Source organism: Camarhynchus parvulus, chromosome 7 (genome assembly GCF_901933205.1).
Source record: "Camarhynchus parvulus chromosome 7, STF_HiC, whole genome shotgun sequence".
Classification (NCBI taxonomy): domain Eukaryota; kingdom Metazoa; phylum Chordata; class Aves; order Passeriformes; family Thraupidae; genus Camarhynchus; species Camarhynchus parvulus.
The window spans coordinates 21,071,100-21,095,341 of record NC_044577.1 but is presented as its reverse complement, the minus strand read 5'-3'; the positions used below and the strand labels follow the sequence as shown (position 1 = coordinate 21,095,341).

The window sequence follows — 24,242 nt, the reverse complement described above, 5'->3', positions numbered from 1 at the left end:
TGGCTGGACAAAAGGTTGAGTGAGTTGGTGTTTTTTTCTCTCCTTTTTAGAGAGTATGGGTTGTCATACCTTTCTCTGAGAGCCAGCATTGGGCTGTGGACTGCAATCCTGTGCATCATCCTTGTTGCAACTGATGCAAGCTCCCTAGTCTGCTACATTACCCGGTTTACTGAAGAAGCCTTTGCTTCTCTTATCTGCATCATTTTCATTTATGAGGCCTTAGAGAAGCTGTTTCATCTCAGTGAGACATATCCAATCAACATGCATAATAATTTGGAGCTGCTGACAAAGTACTCGTAAGTAAGATTTCTTCTCTTAAACTGTTAGGGTGTTTTTTCTACAGGTTGTTTTCTCTGCAAGGAGCACAGCAGGAAAGTTTACAGTAGTTGCAGCAGGTGGAAGCTACTCAATCATTATGCTGTCCTACTGGGGGGGTGTGTACAAGCAGAACATATTTACCTAAGATAAGTAAAAAATATATTTCCAGACTTGAGGTTTGGAAAAGCTTCAACACAATTAACCTGGAAATCCTAGAATTAAAAACAGGACTTAAAGGGACCTCGGTTTTAGGTCTCTATTCATTCTTATTTAATGAGACTTAATTCACGGTCTCTCTTGTAACCTTGTACTTATGATTTATAATCTTTAAATGGCAACAGGATATTCAGATAATGTTTGTATATCATATTTATCTTGTTTTGTTTTGTTTTGTTTTGTTTTTCCCAAATTGAAACATTCTCCTTTCTAAAAGGTTGTAAGCTGATGTACCTGCTTTATTTTTACCTCTCTGGCATTTAGATCCAAGCTTAATTTACAAGAGCTGAAGTGGATTTGGAATTGTTAGATGGATCTCAGTAGCTCATAATCAATTTGTTCTTAGTACAAAGATTTTTTAATCTAGCTCCATTTAAACAGCTTTACTTTATTGTGAAGTTTCAACAGGTACTAATCTACTTGGGGAATAAAAAAGTGAATTGCTTTTATCAATATTATTTTATTGAGAAGTAAACCCTCATAGACCTGTTTCTGTGATATGAGCACAAAAGTGTTGTTCTAGTAAAGGATAAGATCCTAGTCTGTCCTGAGGCCAGTTAAGCTTGGTCACATCAGTAAATAAAATTTAATTAAAAAGCATTTTCAATGAAAATCCCTCTCCAGAAATGTCTTTATTTCATTGAACCCATTTGAACCCTCTGCATGAGCTGGGTGGGGCCCTAAAGCAACAGTGCTTGAACAGTACCACATCTTCTGTTCACTGGAAAAACAGGAGTGTCTCAACCAAATGTCTCATTTGCATTTTAAGCTGGGAAAAACAGAACACAGCAACAGAGAAAACATTTGAGCTTTGTGTATATTATCACTAGAAAAATAGTTAGCAAATCCTGAATCTGAATGTACATTATGTACCTTAATACACAGAACAAGTTAGAGAAACCATAGTTCTGCTGTGACACACTTTCATCATGCTGAAAATATTATTATTCCTCTCTAATAGTTTAATCAGTAGACAAAGGAATATTAATTTGAAGAGAAAGCAACAGACATCAAGACCATGCATGCAGTTGAGGTTATATCCTCTTATATAACTTTAATCACCTTCTATGAAGTAGATATTTTACTCTGAAAACCTTCATATAGCAGAGTCTTTGCAGATTTTTTTCTTTTCCTTGAACGTGAACATGTTCTCCTATTGTTTTGAAAATCAGATGTTGAAATGCTATACAAAGACAAAAAATTATTTAGAAAACATTTACCAGGTGGAGTGAGATATTAAAATATGTCATGGAAAGCATGAACACAAGTAGAAACAGGGGTTCCTGGGTAGCTGTATTCATGGTTAACTGAATCCCATAATATTGCTAGAGATTTCAGAGAAATGAGTTTAACAGTCCTGCTTGCAGGGGAACAGTCATAGTTATGTCTATATTTTGTCAAAATGTTTTCTCATTATAATCCTTGTGTTAATCAATAAATGTTGTTGGTTTTATTTAGAATGCCATGCAATAATCAGAATCCCAGACTGGTTTTTGGAGGGTGGTGTTTATTGCTGCCTGCTCTTGGTAACTGAGCAATGAATGTAAAATGTGCAGAACACACAGGATGGTAAAAGAGTAGCCTTTGTCATCCTCCAGTTACACCTATTGACCTGTCCTGGCCTACAGTGTTGGAATACCAGCACAACAGTTTTAGATTTTTCAAACACAACTCCTGAAAGATAAGTGTCTTCCAGATGTTTGGACGAAAGATTTCACCACTGCCTGGTGTTTTCAAACACATATATCATAATTATTTGATATCACTGATATCAAACTTATTTGAGATAGTATTTTTTTTTAGTTATTTGAATTTATTATTTCATACCTGTATTTTCAGTTATTCTTTCACTCTATGTAGATAGTACAAATAGGTTGCCTTTTAAACTCCTGTATTAAATCTCACATTTGTCACTTACACTGTATCTTCTACTTGTAGCATGTTCCTGTTTATTATCAATGATGCCTGTAGCAACTGACCCCACTAACAGCAAAATTCCTAGCTGTAGACATATACCTCTTATGAGATGGGACTTACTTGCATTTTTTAGCTTTGAAACTGATTTTTAGAAATGGCAGTGTACTGACAATCAGTGCATGATGATTACCTTGTAAGAGCATATCTGCTGCTGTCCAGGTCTCTGTGCTCTGAAAACAGCAAAAGGCTAATTCCAACCTCTCCTGTTCTCTCCATTCCTTTCTCTTTCATCTGAGATTTCTTAGTTATTCAGAACCAGTACCAAAAGATTGGGAGAATTGAAAGATGTGGTGAGTTGCAGCAACTCTACAGCAGGTGCCCAAATCAGCTTTCACAGCAGACTTGATGCAACCTGAGCCCCGTGGGCTTGCTGTGCAAATGTGCGCATATTAGTGTTACTCTGTCCACATACAGTGGCCTTTTGCCCAGAAGGTGAGATGTCACAATTTTCATCCCCATGGGATCATCACAAGGCAGTTCAAATAATCTCAGTCTCTGCTCAAATGTCTGTACGTGACTCAGTTCTGGAAAGATAAAGATGGATAAGCATGGAAGTTTACTCAAAATAAAAATCTCTCTTTTGTGTACTTGAAGCTGGGAAATACTGATTTCACAAGGAATTAGCTTTTCCTGCAACATCTGATTCCAGTCCTTCTACTTATAGCTTAAATGGGTAACAAACTTGGGCTGAAACTGGTCCTGTCCTTAAAGGACCAGCATCCTCTGTTACAGAAGCTAATTAGTATCTGCTGTTTTGCTAATTAAAACAGCTGTTTGCATTTTCCTCTTTGGGGATTTTAAAGACAAGTTTTTAATTGTTAGTAAAGCCTTGGCAGGTCTTTAATTAGCCATGGGTGATCTTCAAAAGGTTGAGCAACCCATTTCTCTTTGAATGCTCAACCAAAGCTTATGTAAAACTTTATCTTGGATCTGCAATTCTGTGCTAGAAAACTTGGGTTGCACTGTCAAATTTCTGTGTTTTCTTTGCCCACTCCAAAAGTTGATCATAAATTGGTCAGAACACTGAATACATTTGAAATTTTAGTGTATGCTGTGGCCCAGCTGTCCTCTTTTCTCCCATGGGCTTTCTGAGGGTGCTCTGATGTCCACAGGTTGTCTGTCTACATGCCAGTACTGTTCCTTTGCCCTGGTGAAGACATGAGTTTGACCCAGGAAAAGTCATTGGCATTCTGTTAGTGCTCTCTTTGGAGTACTAGAAAGACAAAGAAAGCAGTAATTTTAAATGGTTGGTGTTTCAACCAAATTGAAACCATATTTCAAGTGAAAAGAAAACCCATTCTGTATTTTTGGTGGACTTGAATTCTGTTACAAACAGTCTCTGTTGCAGGGATTTCATGTAAAATACTGCACTGCATGCATCTCTTATATTTGAGAGTACAGGAGCCATTACTAATATCTGCCGTAATACACCTTAGAAGACAAAGAAGAACATTCAGAACGGTTGGGATTTTTTTTTTTAGTTTTTAATCAAGCACACCCAAATATTTGAAAATCAACTGAATGTCCTCCTAAAAGATTTCTTGAAAATTGCATTTAGTATTTTACCATTTAAAGTAGAAGGTAGATTTTGAGTTTGTTACAGAATTCTACCTCAAAATGACAAAAATACCTTTTTGCATGATCTTTTTGCATGATGCACTTTTTACTCATTTTTAAATTTTATTTTTTAATCTGTATTGAAATACAGAATAAATACAGTGATCTACTTACAGGCAAATTCATTCAGCATTTATATGTAACTTTTGCCTAAAACATCGTATTTTTGATATGGATGGTAAAGAATAAAGCATTTAAGTGATAAATCAAAGGAAGGACAAAGACAGCCTGATTTTCAGTGTGGTACTGTGCTGTATTTTCTTATTTTTAAACTGTTTTATTTTGAAGGAACTTGAATAGAGTAGCTACATTGTTTATTAAATTAAGTACAAATACTTCTTGATCAGGGCATTTCTTTCTATTTTTTTTTTTATGTGACCTTTTTGTATTTGTCAAGCCATTAGCATTTGTAGGTTGGCATAGCAACTCTCTTATTTCTGCACTCTCCTCCTCCTGTTTTTATCCTACCCTGGTAGCAAATATATCTCCAGTTAGTGAAACCTGTCTGGAACGCTGATGCCCATCAGTTTTAAAGTGTATATTAAATATTAGAATGTTATTTTTGCTGGGAAAAGAGAACCCCATTTTGGAGCAGATAAACCCCCCCCTGGTTTTAAAAGAAAAAAAGAATAAGCATTGTGGATGAAAGGAATGTGATTTAGAAAGCAATCTAGTAGTGTTTAAAATACAAGCATTTTAAGATAGTTTTCTTAGAATACAGAAGTTCAGTTATTTCTCAGGGTGAGGTTGCTTAGATCTTTATATACCTTTTTGGTATATAAAGGAATTTTATATACCTTTTTGGTTTTTATTAGTTCTTTTTTCAAAGTGATGAATTCATGTTGTTTTAATAATTCTTTACCAGAAGTTACTCAATTATTAACAGATTACATTGAATAATTTTAAAGTGATTTCTTGGCATAGTAATATGCATATTGCAATCTGTCTTGGTATTGACATGCACTTAAGCATTAGGAGTAGAAAATCCCACTCTGATGTAATTAGGGAGCCAAGATCATGTCAATCTCAATATCATTTCAGGCTATAGAAACTACTGCTTCTAGAAGGCATTGTGAAGATTGGTTTTGTGCATACCACTGTTTGCACAAGTAAGTTTTAAATCTTCCATTATCTGTACAAATTAATCTAAAGACATCATTATTGGATGCAAATTAGGTTGGTTTATACCCTGTATCCCTTAAGCTGCAGGTGGAATGAGAAGAGTCAGCGATGATGAGCACAGTGTTGCTCATTATGGTCCCAGGCATGTAATTGAATTTCAATTCCTGTAATGATTTCTTTGAGGTTAGATAGGAAAATAGATTTTCTGTTTCCCTTCTTTATAGTTCTTTTTTCCTACAGTTAAGTAACTGTGCCATATACTGTGTGTCCTTCCCTAAGAATATCCCTCTTCTTCCCAGAACCATGCAAGTGCCATCACTGAGTTTAACTGCTGGTTTCCTTTTGCTTCTTGACAACCCTTGGAATCCAGGATTTATTTTTCTTTATTCTATTTTTTCCAAGACTTCTCTGTACCTGCCCAACTCAGCTGACTTGTTTGTCCCTTTCTCCTTCATTTGAACCCAGAGAGTGCTCCCCTTGTTTTGTTCTTTCCTACTACTTGTCGCCTCCACTTTGGAAATGGATCTCCTTGCTAAGCAATTCCCCACAGCATTCAGTTTGTAATTGGGAGCTGGTCTACACAATGCCTTCAAAATCTAGGAAGGCTTACATAAAATCTGTGGGTGGATTTTTACGGTACCTTTATGTGTATTGATGCATTGCACCTGCTCGGTTGAAACTCAAGCTGACCATGTAGCACCGCAATGTATTGCAGTAATTATTTCTGTACCAGCATTATACTGAACCTCTTCTCCTCAAGTATATGCACTCTTAACTTTGGAAGTAGGGTGAAGTGACATCCTAGAAGTATTTCACAGTGAAAGCTTTCAGATGAATTGTCAGTATCCCCAGAGTTGCACTGCTTTTCTGCACAGGAATTTCTGTGTATGGCAGTCACACACCATAGTGCTGCTGCAAATGCAGGGACTGCATACTGCAGCAGATAGCTAATAAAACCCAACCTTCAAGGTTAACAAAGCTACAGTATGATTATAAATCTGTTTTCTAGACTTTCCCCTTCAAAAAACACTATTTTCCTCCTGATGTGCTATCCAAAAGACCCTGATTCTTTGAGATGTCTTCGGGCTAACATCAGTTCCCCTTCTCAGATTTGTTTCTCTCTCTGTGAAACTATTGTACTGCTGAGTGCATTGTTTAGGTGCTTTCATAGGCTTTTCTGTTTTCCTCCTGAGCTTAACCAACTAAACTTATACAGCCTTGTAACCTTAGAGAATATTTGTGGATGCCTACTGATGTTCGTGACTGTCAGAGATGGGCCACATAACAGTGGTTGTAATTCAGGATGGCAGAGCTCATAAATAAATGAAGAAAAAAATCTTGTCTTGCCATGACAGCTGTGCTGTGAAAGGGTTTCATGATACTGAGAATAGAACTTAACTGACAAGTCCATTTTCCATCACTATTAATTATTTTGTTTCCAGTCTTTTATCCACTGAGCCTTTGATTTAGTTGGTATGAAGGTTGGCACAAGAAGGAATATATGGTAAATAAAATGCCAGGGATCTGCAGGAATTGTAGGTATGAGACAGCAGAGAAGATATTATTTTATGATACTATTGTTGTCCTCTTCCCATAGAAGTTGTTAGACAAACAGAAGGATTCTGTGAATGCCCATAATTCCCACGAAAATGGTGTATTTGGAGGAGACATAAACATGCATAGCATAGTGCTATTAATATACTTCAGCCTTGTAAATGCAACATAAAGAATACCTATACCTTACTTTAAAAACAAACCTAGTGATGTTATCTTCCATTTCATGCTGTCATCTTCCTCTGTTATGTGATCAGTGCACAGCACACTCAGAGCATCCTCTGTGCTAGGGGAAAACCTTCCTACTCATATTACCAAATATGTGCTCTGATATTCAGTGAGACATATTGTTTAAACAAGCACATTTTGCAACTTATTTGTCATACTTGCCTGCAGTTTTTTAGGTATTATAAATATTCATATAGAGCAAATCTCATTCTCAGGCTATCTTAAGTGAGCCAGAAAGGCATTTTTCCCTTCTAGCAGGGGGAAATGGTATATTGACTAATCAGGAAAAGCTGCAGTTGCATCTTTTATAGATCATATCCTTATCTAGTATAAATAGGTGGAGCATACAATATGTAAATTCTGGAAAAATAAGAGATCTAAACCAGTGCCTGTTGAATTTTATAAAATCATTGATAGTGCCTCCTAGTCTTGAAAACCTGCTACTGAAAAATGGTGACTGCTGTGGGATGAATGGTCCTGGGGCTTTCAAAGGGAGCTGCACCGTTTAAGTGTGGTGTATTTACTCACAAAAACACTGTCTGAGGCTCTTTTTTGAAGCTGGACAGGCACCATGCTACATTAAAGTCTGTGTGGGGAGCAGAGCATGCATGACAGAGTAATAAGAAGAAAATGGTGAAGAAGCAATCTAAAGAAGCAGGAGTAAGAGGTGGATATTGTAAGGATTGGAAAGACTAGACTGAGGTTAATTTGAATTGAAAAAATAAATGTAGGAAATAAGTTTCTTGTTTTTCAGTTAACAGAAAATTAGTCAGGATGCAAGTGGTTTTAGTAAAGAACCTTTTAGTTGTTGAGCAGCCATGTTATTTATATTTTATTGCTAATCTAAAAAGGAGGGGGAAAATATTCCCCAACTTGACGTATATAGTGATAGGTTTTTAATTTGCTAACTAATATTCCCTTTCCCATAGTCCAGAGAAAGAGGGATAATACAGACAGTCTTTTTGGTGCTATTAAGGATAGTAATAACTATTCCTTTTGTGGAACAAAGAACACTGATATTTATCTGAGATTTCCTGAAGTTGCTCTTGTGGGATCCTAGCTCTGCTCTCTGAAAACAGGACAAGTTGTAGATGTTGCATGCAGCAAGTTAGGATGGCTGCCTCTCATTAATGAAGTGAACGAAATTGAGACTTATGAACCAAAACCTAAAACAGCTATGAAATTGTGGGGAGTTAGGGAGGGACAAAGAAGGGAAGTGGAGAGTGACCTTATACTGCCTGTATGTTACAGTTGAATTGGTGCTGAAGATTAAGCTGAAATTTTGATCCTCCTATAAAAGGAAGAGAGGTACAGGCTCCAGAGGATACCCATCTGTCATGCAGTCCTAACATTTTTTATTTCTAATCTACCTTTGTTCTCCATTCTGATTTGCCTGAGATTTCTTGAGTGCTTTGGAAGGTGTATGGGCAATAAAGACTCCTTGCTCTGGTTATTGTTTTTAGCTAGCAGGTTCAGGTTATTCTTTGTTACGTTCTCATTTTGTCAGTTCTCATCTTACAACAGTTCTAAGTTGTCTGAAGACTATCTTGTCTGAAATGGTTTATTTACCTACCTCAGAAGTATAATCCACTTTCTATTAGGCTGTATTAGATTTTTAAATACCCTAAAAGAAAACAAGCTCCATTGATATCTGTCTAGCTGCAAAATACAGACATTTTAAATACAGGTAGGGGCCTGTGGCTGGGTATCTAGTGCCACTTTGGATCTCTCAGGCTCCAGCTGCTTTGAAAACAAAGGTATGAGTCAACGAAGATCCTCTCGTATGTGCCAAGTCATCATGGATATCCCAGACACCATGGAGTGCACAGTCACCCATGCTAAACATCTGAATTGCTACCAAGAGGTCAGAATGTCTTGCCATATCCAAAAGGGTAAAGATGAAAAATTATTTATTTCTGTCATCGGTGTGATGAAATGGATGTGTTGAGATTGGCAGCAAAGATTTTCCCCCCCACATAGTGACACCTATGCTTTTGCTACCAAAACCGGTGTCAGATTGTTCCCTGCCTTTATTCTAGCCAGCGTGAAAGAGAATCAAAAGAATCCTTTTGAATCTTTTAGTACCAGGAGATGATTGCTGACTTATCACTCAAAGACACAAGAGTACATTGCTAAGTTGGTACTGTATTTAAAGATGAATATGTTGCTTAGAAAATACAGGTGTTTGTATAGTCTATTACTCATTTGGTAATAGCATAAAGTCCCCACAGATCCCTTGTTGTGGGCAAGTGCTCAGCACTTCAAACAACTTTACAAGAATGTAAGAGCATTTGAACTCCCAAGAGGAAATAATTTTTGCTTATTCCAGCATTCTGAGTAATATTTTATCAGGAAAATAGAAGGTTGTGTTAGTGTTAACTATTCAGCGTATTTTGCATTTTCTGGCAAAACTACTCAAAGTAAAAATGGCAATGAAAGAGACTAAAATACTAAAAATATTAAAGTAGGAAGCATTATTTCATTAATGTGAGATTATCGTTGAAGGTCAGTTACATTGGGAAATAGTTATCATTGAAGCAATTAAATCTGTTATGAAACAACACATTTTGGTAGATAATGTTTTTACGTTTTGGCACTGAATGGTACCTTCATTTGTGTTTTCTGGGACGGACAGGGAGTGTTTTACTATCTCACAGTTCTATAATGTTAAGCAATTAGTGGGATGCTGGAAGAGAGTAATACCATGATACAATCTCACATGAAAATGTCAGTGTTGCCAAAACACGTACAATATTGAAAGCAATGCAATGTTGTATATATCAAAACACTGAGGTTGTTGTTTGAATGGTCTTCTGAGTAGAAACAGGATCTGATCTCCACAGTTAGGGCCTAGCTCTGCCCCCATTCAGTGACAGAAGCACTGTGCAGGGCGATTTTGGTCTGTGTGGGTGTAGTTTGCACAAGTCCCTTATTTACTGATGATCAGTTGGCCATTGCTAAATGCCTGTGAAACTTGGTAAAGACCAGACTGGAATGCTGTGCAGGAGGAAAGTGATATTGCTATAGAAATAAATAGGTGATCTCATCTGAAGGTGATTTACCTGAGCTGTATTAAAGTATAGCTTCAAGTGTCACATTTCTGAGGAAATAGAAATTTTGGCTCCTCTAACCTTTAAATGTAATTTTGCAGTTTGCAGCAAGTGTAGCTGTACCATGTAGTGCTGACGACAGGCACAGTCTCCCCTTCTAGTGAGGAAGTGACTGAGTGAGCAGCCCCTGCACCCTGGCCTGCTGTAATCAAACCCTGGCCCGGCGTCCGGCCAGCCTGCGATCGGCGATGGACACCAGGGCCAGGGAGCTCCTGTGCTCCCAGAAAACAGCAGTAACCTCACACAGCCACCTCTGTACTGTTGCATGAACATCCAATACTCCCCTGCAATACATGATGTAGCCATACTGTTTGTTGGCTTTATTCTGCTCCTGTAGCTCACTGGTAGTGATGTGCTTCATTTAACCCATCCTGTAATACCTTGAACTACGCATTCAACACGCATTCATTCTGCACTTAGGGCCTGATCCAAAGCATATTAAATATGTTTGAAAGATCCAGTCAAGGACTTTTGGCTCAGGCCCTCTACTTCTCTGAATGCAGTTGCTTTTTTTTTCTTTTTTTTTCCTTTCCTTTTTGTTCATGGGCTGTGGGGGTTTTCTCTTTCTTTTGGAAATAGCTGCATTTAAAATAAAAGCAAGAAATTGCACAAAGACAACCTGCATCTTTTCTTCTCTATGTATTAAATGCAGCTGTTGTCACATGTATAGTATTGTAATTGAAATAGAATGTCAGTGTTGTGTCCTCATGGTGTAGATGGTAGAATTTAATATATAGAAAATCATACAAATCTAGATGAGTATTGTCATTTTGTGGAAAGATAAACAGTCACATAGAAAATAGCATAGGTAAGTGAATAAACTGATATTCTGCTACAGCTGTAATGCAATTTATGTTCAGTGGCTCTGCACGCGATAGTCAGATGTTATCTTGTCCCCTGCTACTCCTGAAAACTTTATCAGAGAGTACAAAATTTATTTAAAGTCATCATAAGCACATTAAAATACTAGCAGACTCAATGGTGCTATAGATTATTAAAGTAGAATTAATTTAAAGCGTATTGCAAAGCACACTTGACATCTTGGATCCTACAGAGTATCCTGGATGTTTTGAAGGCTTTGTCAAAGACAAAACCTCCCACAGTTGCTTCAGAGGCTTTAAAGATTTCATTTTGATTTTAAATTACTTATTTTTAAATTACTTATTGTCCTCCTACACTGCCTCGTCACATTTTGCGTGTTAAAATACACAATTTAGAATGAAAAGTGTGCTTTTACAGCAGCTGTGGGGAAAAGAGAAACAAGGGACACAGAGTTCAGAGAGCTTTTGGTGCTGGTGATCCTGACATTCAGAGCCCCGACAGTTGACTGGGTAGTTGGGCAATTTTGCATGCAAAGGCACGTTTCCATCTAGGAAAGAAAGAGGACACAGAGAGTTTGTTATTTGGGAAATGGATCAGCCTGGAGCTGTACATAGCATCTAATGTCCATGTAGAGAAATGTTAGGTGTAAGAGGGTGGAACAGGGCCAGCATATTCTCAGTATTACGAACTGTGCTCAGAAGTATCCATAGACAAGGAAGAAAACAGGTGGTAAAACTTAATGTGATCAGTGGTTGGAATATGTCACGTTACGTACTATATATGCATATGCACCTCACAGCAAATGATACTCCAGTAATAGCACTGGCTACTGAACTACAAACTGCTTCAAAGCATGCATTTACTGAACTAATTTGAACTAAAATTATCTGCCAATGTAGAGCATAATTTCAATGTATCTTAAAATTGATAATTTAGACTAATATCTGATATATATTTCATTATTAAGGAAAAATATATTTCTTTTCAGATGCAATTGTGTGGAACCAGAGCATCCTAGCAATAAAACGTTACAATACTGGCAGGATTACAATATATCTGCATCTGATGTGCCATGGGGGAACCTGACTGTGTCAGTAAGTAAATTTTGGAACTTAATAAATAAAGGCATAGGCATAAATAATTCTGTCCATCTTACTGCAACAAAAATATTTTAAAAAATACCAATTTTCCTGCTCATATTTGTTCAAATAAATAATAAAAGATACTTAACAAAAATTAACATGAACTTTATAGTGTTATCTCATTTTGTAAGCTTTTTGCAGCAAGTGTGTGCATTTTATGCCCTGCTTTGGAACCTTCTTGACACACTAGCACAAGAGCTTGGCTGAGATTAAGTCAAACATGTCAAATGACAATGAATTTGTCCTAAATTCTGCCAGATGGCAAAACCCAAGTTCCCTTGTGTAGAAAGAATCAGAAGCATTTATTTTCCCTAAAACACTCTTGCAGTAGTTCAGGCTATAAAAAAGAGGATGGGGAGAAATTTTCTCTTCAATGGCCACTTTTTTCTCACTAAGTTCTGTAATTTCTTTTCCCAGGGGAGGAAGGGGATAAAGCTGCCGTTTAGTGAGGCTTGCATGAATCTGTAACAAGTTTCTTAACAGTACACTTTTCTATGTTTAAAGGATTTTATAATTCAAGTTTGCCTTTTTCAAAGTGACATTTACAGCTTGATTAAAATGTTGTGTTGAGATTGGGCCACCACTTTTTCTCGCACAGGGATCATTTCATTACACAGTCAAAGAGAATTGAGTGCAAAAGACACCAGACTGAAGAGATAACTGAATTAACCAAATCATAGGCATAATCAAATTGAACACTTAAAAGCCAATCCAGTGGACTGTCTCCAGAAGATACTGTTCTTTTTTTTTTTTTTCCAAAGGCAGGAACGCAGAAGAACTCGTTTTAAGTAAGAGCTGTCTTCCATGGCTGCTCTGTCTTGCTTCCATGCCTTCCTCTGAGCAGGGACTGCTCCTCAACTCTGTTGGTGTGGCAACAGCAGAAAGAAAGTTGAGAACTGCTGGCCTGAGGGATTCCAGCAGTCCAGAATGAATATTCTCAAAATTGCAGCACACTCTAAGAGCATCTGTGCAGGAGCAGACTCCTCCTCTCACTTTCTCAGATCTCTGACAGTGTTTTTCAGAGTACATTTGCAGCTGAGGAGATTTAAAATAACAGATTTTGTTTTAACTATAAATGTAAAAGACTGGCTGCATTATATAAAACCCTTAAAAACTTCTGTGAAAGCTTATTACCAAAACTTGAGTTTACATAGGTAGCAGTATAACTGACCAACTTTTCCCATGACTCCCTGTAGTTGTCAAAGAAATAACTGATTTTTTTTGTACTTTTGTCTTTGTTTCTTGCAAGCATCATCAAGAAACTTCTGCTGTAGAGATTAGACGTTGCTGTCTGTAAATATTTGGTCAGACTCACCCCATTATGTCTCTTTTACTGCTCATATCTTCTTCTATCTAGTTGAAATGTTTCAAGTTTCTGAAGATCTGGATTCTCATTCTCTCTTAAAACCCAATGATTATTTTTTGCTTTCAAGACAAACCAAGTGTGAGCAAAGGATCTTGGACCAAGTATTATAAAAGGATTTTGGACAAGTGTGAAGAGGATTTTGATGGTGACAAAATCCTCTTCAAGAGGCATATGATGAACTTCATCCCAAGTTTACTGTTGTAGCAGTATAAAAAACCTTGTGCTCCTTTGTCTCACAGTCATCAAATAGCAATTGTGGTTTTTCCCAAGACAATCTTTTTTCAAAGACAAAGTTTCCCATATCAGGATAATTGTGCAGTGAGTGTGATGAGCCAGTGACACACTTGATTTAATACAAAAAGATCCTGATCTGGCAGGATGTTTCTTCCTGGAACCCCTGATTTCATGGGGGCTGCATTTAATTTTTCTTAATAAGTGTGGAGGGATTGGGAAGGAGAAGGAAAGGATTGTGAGTCCAGAGCTGGTAGCTCACATTTCTAGAGCTACTCTTTATGATTTTAGATGACTAAGGGTAGTAGTGGAGAAGTACTGGAAATGCTTTCTACTGTATCTGCATATTGATAATAAATTATATTAAATATAATTGATGTTAAAGGTTTAGGGTTTTCAGGCATTTTATCAGCTCTTGTTGTAAGAGAAAGACAATTTGCAGGATGTGCTGCCCCCGTGTGGTATTAAATGTATTGGGCTGCTTTTAGGCCAATGCTATGCGTCCTAAATAGCTTTTTCTTCAATTGCTGGGGCTGTGAAGTGAAAACAAAAAAGCAGTTCTTGAGAATGCACCAGGAGCAGACTTTCTCTTTGTGCCTTTTGAACTTTGCTTTCCACACTTGGAGAGTGTTAGTAAGTGTAAATCTGTATTTGTACACAGAAAATAAATCAGTGTACTTGCTGAGTTTGAAGAAACCCTGTTTTTATGTTAATGACTTTATTTATGATATGTCTTAGCGACTTCATCTTTTAATATGGCTAAAAAAAGAGATTCCTTTGGGAATTTTCCATGCAGACTAGATACAAACGTAGTGAGTTTTAAGTTTTAAAAGAATAAATATCTAGAAATTGTTTTACTATTTCTAGTAGTACAAATTAGGAAAGAAATTAGAAAGAAAATGTTAGTGTAAGCATGGATAATTTTTAGAACAACACTATTTTTCTCTCCCTGGTAGGAATGTAAAAAGTTTCATGGCGAGTTTGTTGGGCGAGCCTGTGGTCATCATGGCCCTTACGTTCCAGACGTCCTCTTCTGGTCTGTCATCTTGTTCTTCTCCACAGTAACTCTCTCATCCACTCTGAAGCAGTTCAAAACCAGCCGGTACTTCCCAACAAAGGTGTGTGCCATTATTTATTTCAGTTCCAACGTTGTTATTAATCATGTCCAAGTATGAATTCTATTTGCATTGCAAATTCACTTAACTGCTGGTGAAGTAGACAGGGCATCTTTCCTCTGTTAGAAATTTGTATCAGAATAAGCATTGTTTTAGCTGTAAGCTGAAACTGTAAGCTGTACTAAAACAGTGAAGAAAAATCTTGAGTCATAGCTGAATGTTTTAGTTAAAATTGTCATTTCTGTCAATAATCATAGGTACGCTCTGTTGTCAGCGACTTTGCTGTCTTTCTCACTATTTTGTCCATGGTTTTAATTGACTATGCCCTTGGAATTCCATCACCAAAACTTCAGGTTCCAAATGCTTTTAAGGTAAGTTGTTGATAAATTGCACTGCTTTATCATTTTGTAAAGTAATCTACTATGGTGGGTTTATAATTGTTTATTATCATCATCAGCGAGTAGCAATTGTATTTTAAAATTTTTGTGTTCACAAGGAATTATGCAACCTCTCTAATTTATGGATCATGTAAGTGAACCTCTCCCATCAGGCTGTTTCATGCTTCTTAATGTTTATTTCCTCTGTAGAAATTACCGGGGCTCAAATCACTCAAATTCTAAACTGTAATGTTCTGTGGCTTTCTTCAAATTTTGGGTTTACTATATCAAGTGCAACCAAGTCTGTAATAATCCAGATGATTTTATTATATATTTTATTATATGTAATTTCTTGGCTTGGCATCAGAGGAAGTCTAGCTTGTTTTTTAGTTCTCTATATAGGTTGGTTTTAAAGGAAGTAATATCTTAATAAGTTTTGTATGTATTCTTGTGAAATTGAATTGTGAATAATCCTTACAGTTCTGACTGGCCATGCATGACTGTTTTTGTAGCCCACCAGAGATGATCGTGGCTGGTTTATTACTCCTTTGGGGCCTAATCCTTGGTGGACGGTGATAGCTGCTGTAATCCCAGCCCTGCTTTGTACGATCCTTATCTTTATGGACCAGCAGATCACAGCTGTCATTATCAATAGAAAAGAGCACAAACTAAAGGTATTCAGTCAAAATTTATACTTTCACTGTTGTTTTCTGCTTCAGATTATGTAATGTGCATCCATCTACTTTAGTATGCTAGTTTGTTATATATTATATAGAACCCCTTTAAATTTTTATGCTTTTTTCTTTGTTGGTCTGTGTGGTACCTGTGCCCTGTGTCAGTGATCCACTGCCTTACAGAAGACTTTATGAATGTTATTTGGAATACAGATTCTGAGTTAAGAAAGTGCTGCCTTCTGTGCTTTAGTAGAAGGATTCATTCACTAAAAAACCCCTTCAAGTTAATAGTCTTTCTAAATACCACAATCTTAATGGCCTCTTCAGGTATTGACAGTGTTGTTCTACTGGATGGATTTTTAGAAACTACTCAGGGGTTATTTTGTAATATAAGATTTTTTTCCCTCTCTTAGTCCTTCTCTGTGGTTCTACTCATCCTTTTTTTTTAATGCCCTTCCTACATTAAAGAAGGGAGAAGAATAAAACTGAGCCTTAGAGGCACAATGGGTTCTTAAAACAACATAGGACAACTTCCTGCTCTGTTCTCTAACACTTTAGTTGCCTACAGATGGAGAGAGAAAAAGGGACATCACCCCTCTGAAAAACTGTTGGGCAAAATCTAGCAGCAGGTTTCTGTACATGTATATGCAGCAAGCTTAGGCTTTTTTTTGACATACTTTTAATAAGCAGCAATCCAATCCCAAGTTGCTTTAGCAAATGCATTTGCAACCTTCACTTTGCATTGCCTCTTCTTGGATGATTGTGACATTTGATATGTTCTTTTTTTGCCCTCTTTGTCAGCCTGGCTCTTCATGTCAATCCATAGCATTGCATGTGGTTAACTTGACAGATGCAGGAATTTGCTGCCAAGCTTTGGAATGTGTTTTTTCAGCACTGGCATCTGGGAGTCAGATGGTCCTCCTGGCTGCCCCCTTGTCTTGCTGCGTTTTAGTTTTGCTGGGGTCTGGTGTAGCATCACCTGTTGCTATGCTTCCTTTTCTTCCCATATGTCAGGTTCCTCAGATCATGTATGAATGTGAGGAAATGCTCTCGGATTCTGTATGCATTAGCAGATACATTCCTCATAAATGTGTCAGAAGGTAAAAAAAGGTGTCTCTGTTAGGATTTAGAATTAAACTCTTTCTTTGAGTGCATTGTGCCTGTAACTAATATCTGTGTTTGACACATCTCTGAGTTTGTCAAGATGTGTCTTGGAGATAAGACTCATAAGCACTTTTGGGGAGTGAGGGAAGGTTGCTAGAGTTGATTCTCTTCATTTTCTTTACTTTTCCCCCTTTTTAAATAATGTAAGCAAATAAGATGGCATTTTCATTTTGATATGTGGCTTACATTTTCATAAACCCAGACGCTTCCCATTTTAGAAGTAAAAGTTGTCTTCATAAAGAAATGATTTGTTTGCTTCCAACTCATTTTCCTCTCTTTTTTTATACTTCCCATAGCAAATTCTGGATAGTGCACATTTCAGCTTTTGGCAGTCTCTGTAGCAAACCCTTCCAAGTTTAGTTTAGTTACTTTTTTTATGTCAAAAGGCATTTGCATGGGTTTACAGGCAAAATTATGGTTCAACATATTCACATTGTTTGCATGAACATCGCTGTTTCATCAGACCATGACACTGGATTTGTTGCCATATTGCAAAGTTTTGTGGAGATGGCTAACTACCTGACTTTTTAAAAGAAAATAGCCTCAGCTGCTGCTTGCAGCTGTGAGGATGTCCTGGATATTTGCTAAAATTGCAGTGAAATATCCTACTCAGCTATGGTTCAGCTATGGTAGCAGATATCTATAGAACCAAGCTTGATGCATTTTTCTTTTTCAAGCTAAGTTAGTCATTGGAGGGTTTTAAACTTATCTAAGAATCGACCAAAGGGTTTTATGCTTGAAAGCAAACCATTATCCACCTGTTGGTAAATTTATGTAGCATTTGACCACTACAGAAGTGATCCAAACCCAAAGGTTTTATATTGACTTTTCCTATGGATATTATGATGCTATGTTTGAATAAGGAAACCAATAAAGCAGTTTTTATATTTTAATTTTTAAAATTTATTTTAATGTTTAAATTTAATAGATTTTATATTTTAATTTAATGTATCTTATTTTCTAGCTATCTGCTCTTATCTAAGATTGAAAGTAGGTTACTGAAAATATATATCATATGCTTACCATCTTAAAAAACTTTAGAAGGAACACTGTGGTTTTATGGCCCCTTCTAGCATAAACTGACTTTGCAAATGTTGTGGATTTTTATGTAGGGACCAATAAAAAGACATACTTTTCCACCTCTTTGTAAGAATGGATGGGAGCTCTACTAAGATTAGTGCAGTGGGAAGCTGGCAGCGCAGCTGGCAGCTGGATGTTCTGCTCACTGTTATCCACAGAGGAGACTTAGTTAAAACAGAAAATGTATGTATTTTCCAGTGTCTCACCAGTATACATTTTATAAGCAGGAAAGCTGTTTGGTGCCCACTGTAGAGTGGATTTGTGGTACACTTGTAACTGGAAGGAGTCCAGTGACATTGAACACTGAGTGTGAACCACTCTGAATTCCCCTGAGATAATCAGTCTGCATCCCTACTGACCCAGCCTGGATAACACATAGAAGGAAGCTCTATTTTTCCTACAAATCTCAAATTTTCAATTGTCTCTAGCTGTTCATTAGGAATGCCTGCCAGGAGCGTTCTCCTTAATTCAGATGTCATTTTACATCTTCTTTCCATCCTTACTTTTCTTAACAGAAAGGATGTGGATACCACCTCGACCTACTCATGGTGGCAGTGATGCTTGGTGTGTGCTCGATTATGGGATTGCCCTGGTTTGTTGCAGCCACTGTCCTCTCCATTTCCCATGTGAACAGCTTAAAACTGGAATCAGAGTGCTCCGCTCCAGGGGAGCAGCCAAAATTTCTTGGAATCCGGGAGCAAAGAGTCACAGGGCTCATGATATTTATCCTTATGGGCTCATCTGTCGTTTTTGACAAGTATTCTAAAGGTAATTTGGGGAAGTAAGGGAAAGGTAAAGAATACTGCACTGAACATTTCACTGTTGTTACTGTAATATCTAATGAATGCTCTTTCCAGGCACATTACTAACCAGCATAATGTTACACAATGAGAGTTTAAAGGAATTCTAATTTTGCTTAATAAAGTGCCTAGCATTTTTAAAATAAAAACCTTGTAATGAAAATCTGGTCTGACTGAAGTCAAAGGGAATTCTGCCATTGAGCTGTATTCACACTTTGTCAGTACTTTGGGCCCATGGCAAATTACCATGAAACAGTCTCATTATACCAATTTAAAATTTATTTAGATAATTTAAAAACATTTTGTGGTTTCCAAGTAATTTAAAAATATTTTCACAGTTGCAAGAGAAGTTCTATGGTTTGTTTCTTGGAAATGAACAGAAAAATTATCTCATGCTTCCTGCATACTCAAGACAGCTCACCAGTGTCCTGAAAAAGGGTGTCTACTTACAGTCATATATAATACCTTGTATATATGTAATACTTTTTAAAGAACTATCTGGTCTCTGTGAAATCAGTGAGATTTTTTGGCACTGGCTTTAATAAAACCAGAACTTAGTCTTGAATATTGTCACAGTGAGGGCAACAAGCCCTTAGAAATTGTACTTCCCAGCAGTATTTTATTAAGTATATGATAATGCCTTCACTTTGAAAACACACAGAACATGCATTTTGTGTATTTAGTATTTCTAACAGATTCTATGGACATACCCATTTGCCTACACAGTTTCTGCTGTGAACCTGAACATTTAAATAGTCTCTTTAAAAATCATTCCATAGAATCATTCACCCATTTTTAAATGTTTATAGCACAAAATATTACTTTTAGCAGTAAGAAGTATTTTGTGTCTCTTGAACATTTTTCTGAGCTGTCTTTAAAGTAAAGAATTTAAGTATAAATTAAGGCTTTAATTTTTTTTGTGTAGTTCTGTTAATTGTATTAATAGGGAATTAAGTATATTGTAATAACTGGCCATGAGAGGAAAATAAAACTACAGAGCCAGATTCTTCTTTTGCTTTGTACTCTGAGAAACATTATTAATTTATAATTGAGTGACTCTGAATTTACAACTTGTCTGATTAATGCAGGCATATGGCACTTTGTATTTCAACTGTTTTGAATGTCTTTCTAGAAGCATTTAAAATTGTTAAGTAGTATTTAATATGCTCTTCTCTTTCTCTGCTTGTTTGTGCAGTTTATTCCTATGCCAGTGCTTTATGGAGTGTTTCTTTACATGGGCGCTTCATCTCTAAAGGGAATTCAGGTAAAATGGATTTATGATGAGTGTGTTATTGATGATGCTTTCTATAAAAAATATTGCTGTTCTTCTTATATATTGTATTAGCTTTTGTGTATAATCCTAAAGGAATGTTGCCAACCTTAAATTTTTGAAAGTGACTACTTAAAAGGAAACTGGATTCTCTATAAATAGAATATTCCCTTTAGGCCATGTGCTCCATTTTTTCCCCTATATTTTGGGTGTTGATTTTTCTGTTCTCTCTTGTTATCAAGAGAATTTTGCTGAGCCTAAAAACTGAGTAATAACTAACAGGGGCTCTTCCCTCTCTGCTGCCTGCCCATTCTCTTGCTTGCATGCTGCCTTTTCAAGTTCCTTTGCAGTGCTACACTTAATCTTGAACTTTGCCTTTAGGGCTAACTTGCCCTAAAACTAACAGAAGTGAAATTTTGAAGGTCTTTCCTATGCAGATAAACACTCCAGGCAGGGAGGGGGAGCTGCTGCAAGCACTTCAGGGGTGAAGGGTCAAGTCTAGTGGAAGGGCAGCATTCCTGCAGTGGCCTCAGGTGGGAGTAGCTGGCAGAAAGCTGGCATTCCAGCACTCAGGTTGGGGTTGTGCTGTGCTCTTTTTCTCCTGGCTGACTGCAGCATGAAATGGCACAGTGTCCAATCCTATAGCCCATGAGGCATCGACATACCTTCCGAGACAACTGAGAAAGAACAACCACACAGTGAAAACACAAGTTACACTGTGCAAAAGGTCAAATACAAAAAGCAAAGAAAATTTCTGATTTTTTTTCATTACATTTGATTGCAGCTTACCTCCATTTATAGGCAAAACTGAGATTTTTTTTTTTTGACTGGTGGTCTCTATTCAGAGACTCTTCTTTTATAACTTTGCCTATCTCTTATTCTTTGGGTTGATATTCTCAGAAGTGTAGTTTGGCTTTTACTGAGGTTTAAATAATTTCAATTTAATATGGTTCAGCTGTTTCTCAGAACCGGAGTATGAGAGAGGACACTACACTATTGAGGAGTGTTTTTAAGACATGCTGAAATCTGGCTATCTTTACTTGGAAAAGTGATAGCATACCCCTCCTTATCTTCCTCCCCCATGCTGGGATAAGGAATAGAGATTTGATAAGATGGCTTTTGTGGGAGGATGTGCTTTTTGCTGTTTCTGTGAAAAAGGAATACACTCAAATCTGACTAAATTATAAGCCTTTAAAAAAATGCAGTTTGCACATGCTCAATAAAAATATCCAAAACTTGACATTGCTGAAGGCTGTGTGAATATAATATGGCTCATCCATGCAGGAAGAATTGGTGTATCACCATAATCACTGTGCCATGACATAAATGTCTCGGGTCAGTATGGAGCCAAATAGGCCTGAAAAATAGGAACCTCTCACATACATTCCTAGCAGCTTTCTGGCATTCATTCCCTTTTTTTTTTTTTTTTTCATTTTCTTTTTTTTTTTTCCATTTTCTGTTTCTGGTTTTGTGAATAAAGTGAAATATGGAGAAGAAAACAGCCTGGGATAAAGTGTCTGGTGAAGTAAAAGAAAAATTGTTCATTTGCAGGAAATAAAAGACAGCAGAGGTCCCTCCATGAGCAGCCTTTTATGTGCCAAAGGAGGCAGAGCTCAGTTGTTGACAAAGGAGTCTAGGATGTATTAGGAAAGAAGTGTGATAGTGCACATGCCCAACAGGATCAACCAGCTTCCATTCAGTTGGAGTCACAATTGATGCAAGACCACTCTGGAGTCTGGCTTTGCCTGATGTTAAGAGTTCATGATTTCAAAGTAAACACCTCTGTGTGTAACATCCCAGTGTAGTGACAATGTGTGTAACATCCAATGAACAGGGTATTTCCTGCAGTATAGAATGGATAGAATGTAATTCAGCAGAGTTCAGTGTCTCAGTACATCTGCAATACAACCTAGGGAGGCACATGTGTATTCAAATGGAAAGGCATTGAAGTATGACTAACCAAGTAATTAAACTCTGCTTAAGTGACACATTTCTCATTCGTACTCTGGTGGCTCAGTGGGTGAGAAGACAAGTCCTTTGCCACTGCTGGACTAGTCTAGATTAAAGCTTTATGGTTGTTACCGAGGGACTCTCTTCTGTGCTGCTGAAATTATGTAGTTCTTGCCTTTAGAATAACAAGACAGATTCTTTGGATATTCAGGATCTCTGAGGCAGTGTGTGAATGCCAGCATAGATGATCCTACACCTCATTTTGATCCAAACGTGTAAAATTTTCTCTTTCAGCTTTTTGACAGGATAAAGTTATTCTGGATGCCTGCAAAGCACCAGCCAGATTTTATTTATCTAAGGCATGTTCCTCTTAGAAAGGTCCATCTCTTCACTATAATTCAGCTGAGTTGTCTTGTGCTTCTCTGGATTATAAAGGTTTCAAGAGCTGCCATTGTCTTTCCTATGATGGTATGATTTTTTTATTTCCTCTAAAAATACATAATTATTTTCACTTGTGGATAATTATTATTGAAAAAAAATATATTTTTGGACAGTTAACTATAATATTGCATTGATTCTGTGTTCAAGGAAAATTTATAATGTATTAAGTAGTGAAAAAATTGACATTTAACCTCTGCTTTGTTAAAAGTCACATATCCAATGTGTGGATATCCCAACTTATATTTTCTTAGGGAAAATTTTTCTTTCAAAGAAAAAATACTAAAATTTATTTGAAATTTTTTATTTAAGGAATATTACTAAATCCTGTTACAGAAAACATTCACTTATTAAGGAAGACTGCTTACTGAACTGAGGACCCTAACAGTTCTGTGTCTTGGGATAAATAACAGTGGTCTGCTGCTTAAGTGATTTCTCTGATGATAATAGAAAATAGAACATATTTGCTGACCTCAGTGATTGTTATGCTTCAAACCATACTTCATTTGAGCAAAGGAATAGCAGCTGTTAGCTTATTCAAACTAAAGGATAAAATTCTAGCTCCAAACTGGTCACTTGCGAAAGAATTCCTCTACAAGTCTATTTGTCTGTTTTACTTGTTTAATTTCCTAATTTTTTGAATTAATATCTTTTCAGGTCCTAGCTTTGGTATTTGTCCGAAAACTCATGGATTTCTTTTTTACCAAGCGGGAGCTCAGTTGGTTAGATGATCTGATGCCTGAGAGCAAGAAAAAGAAACTGGAAGATGCTGAGAAAGAGGTGGGTCATGGTTTCAGGTTTCTTTGTCTGTAGCAATTTATCAATTTCTCCTCTAGACATGTAGAGAAAATTCTGTAAGGCACATTCCACGTACCAAGCAGATTTGTTGAAAGTATCTAAGTGTAACATTGTCATATTTTGCATAAGTGCTTTTAAGGTTACAAATCTGATAGGCTTAGGTGATTGTGTAGATTCTTAGGCTGCCATACTGTCATATAAAATATTATCCACAGTACTCCTGGGGATTGCTTCTGAGACCCACTCAGATGGTGTGCAGAGATGAACTTATGCCTGTAGGAAAGCCCTCAGATCCTAGCCCTGGGGCACTTGGATGCTGCACTGGGCTGGGTCTCATCCCTGCAGGAGATGCTGAGGAAGGAAGTGCAGATTTTAAGGCCTGTGGATGTCCCAGCTGTCTCTGAGCCTTACACAGGGCACAAGGCATCGCTCCGTGCCCTTGCTCAGCAATGTCATGACCCTGTGCAGTGTCCCAGTTACACTCTGGGCCAGAGCTGTCCTTCTGCTACTGCAGAAACAATTCATTTTGTAATGAAAAGATCAGTAACCCTGCTAACCCCGTTAACCAAATGCTCAGACTCACATCTTGTGGCATTACCACCCAGGTGGCTGCTTCAGATCTGGACTCCTCATCTATTTCAAAGAATATTCTTTTCAGATAATTCCTTATCAACTTGAAAATTATCCTTAAGAATGCCCTGAGACATGATCCAAGACCAGTGAAATGAGTGTGTTAAGGGTTCCCATTAGTAGCTTTATTTGCAGAAACAGAACATGAGCTAATAATTTGAATGGGTAACTACACAAACTAGATTACTCTGCCTTTAGGATTGTTTCTTCTGTGACCTTTGACAACTCCCTGCCTCATCTGTA

At 37.1% G+C, this 24,242-nt stretch overlaps 1 protein-coding gene across 1 annotated transcript in view; it reads left to right on the top strand.

Moving 5' to 3' along the window:
- Positions 1–24,242, top strand: part of SLC4A10 (solute carrier family 4 member 10) — a 146,745-nt gene that overhangs the window by 112,075 nt on the left and 10,428 nt on the right. Inside the window, 10 exon segments of the mRNA XM_030952747.1 lie at positions 51–296; positions 11,953–12,058; positions 14,660–14,821; positions 15,076–15,189; positions 15,708–15,869; positions 18,629–18,859; positions 18,861–18,881; positions 20,109–20,177; positions 22,428–22,601; positions 23,229–23,351. Coding sequence (XP_030808607.1) covers positions 51–296; positions 11,953–12,058; positions 14,660–14,821; positions 15,076–15,189; positions 15,708–15,869; positions 18,629–18,859; positions 18,861–18,881; positions 20,109–20,177; positions 22,428–22,601; positions 23,229–23,351 — 1,408 coding nt within the window.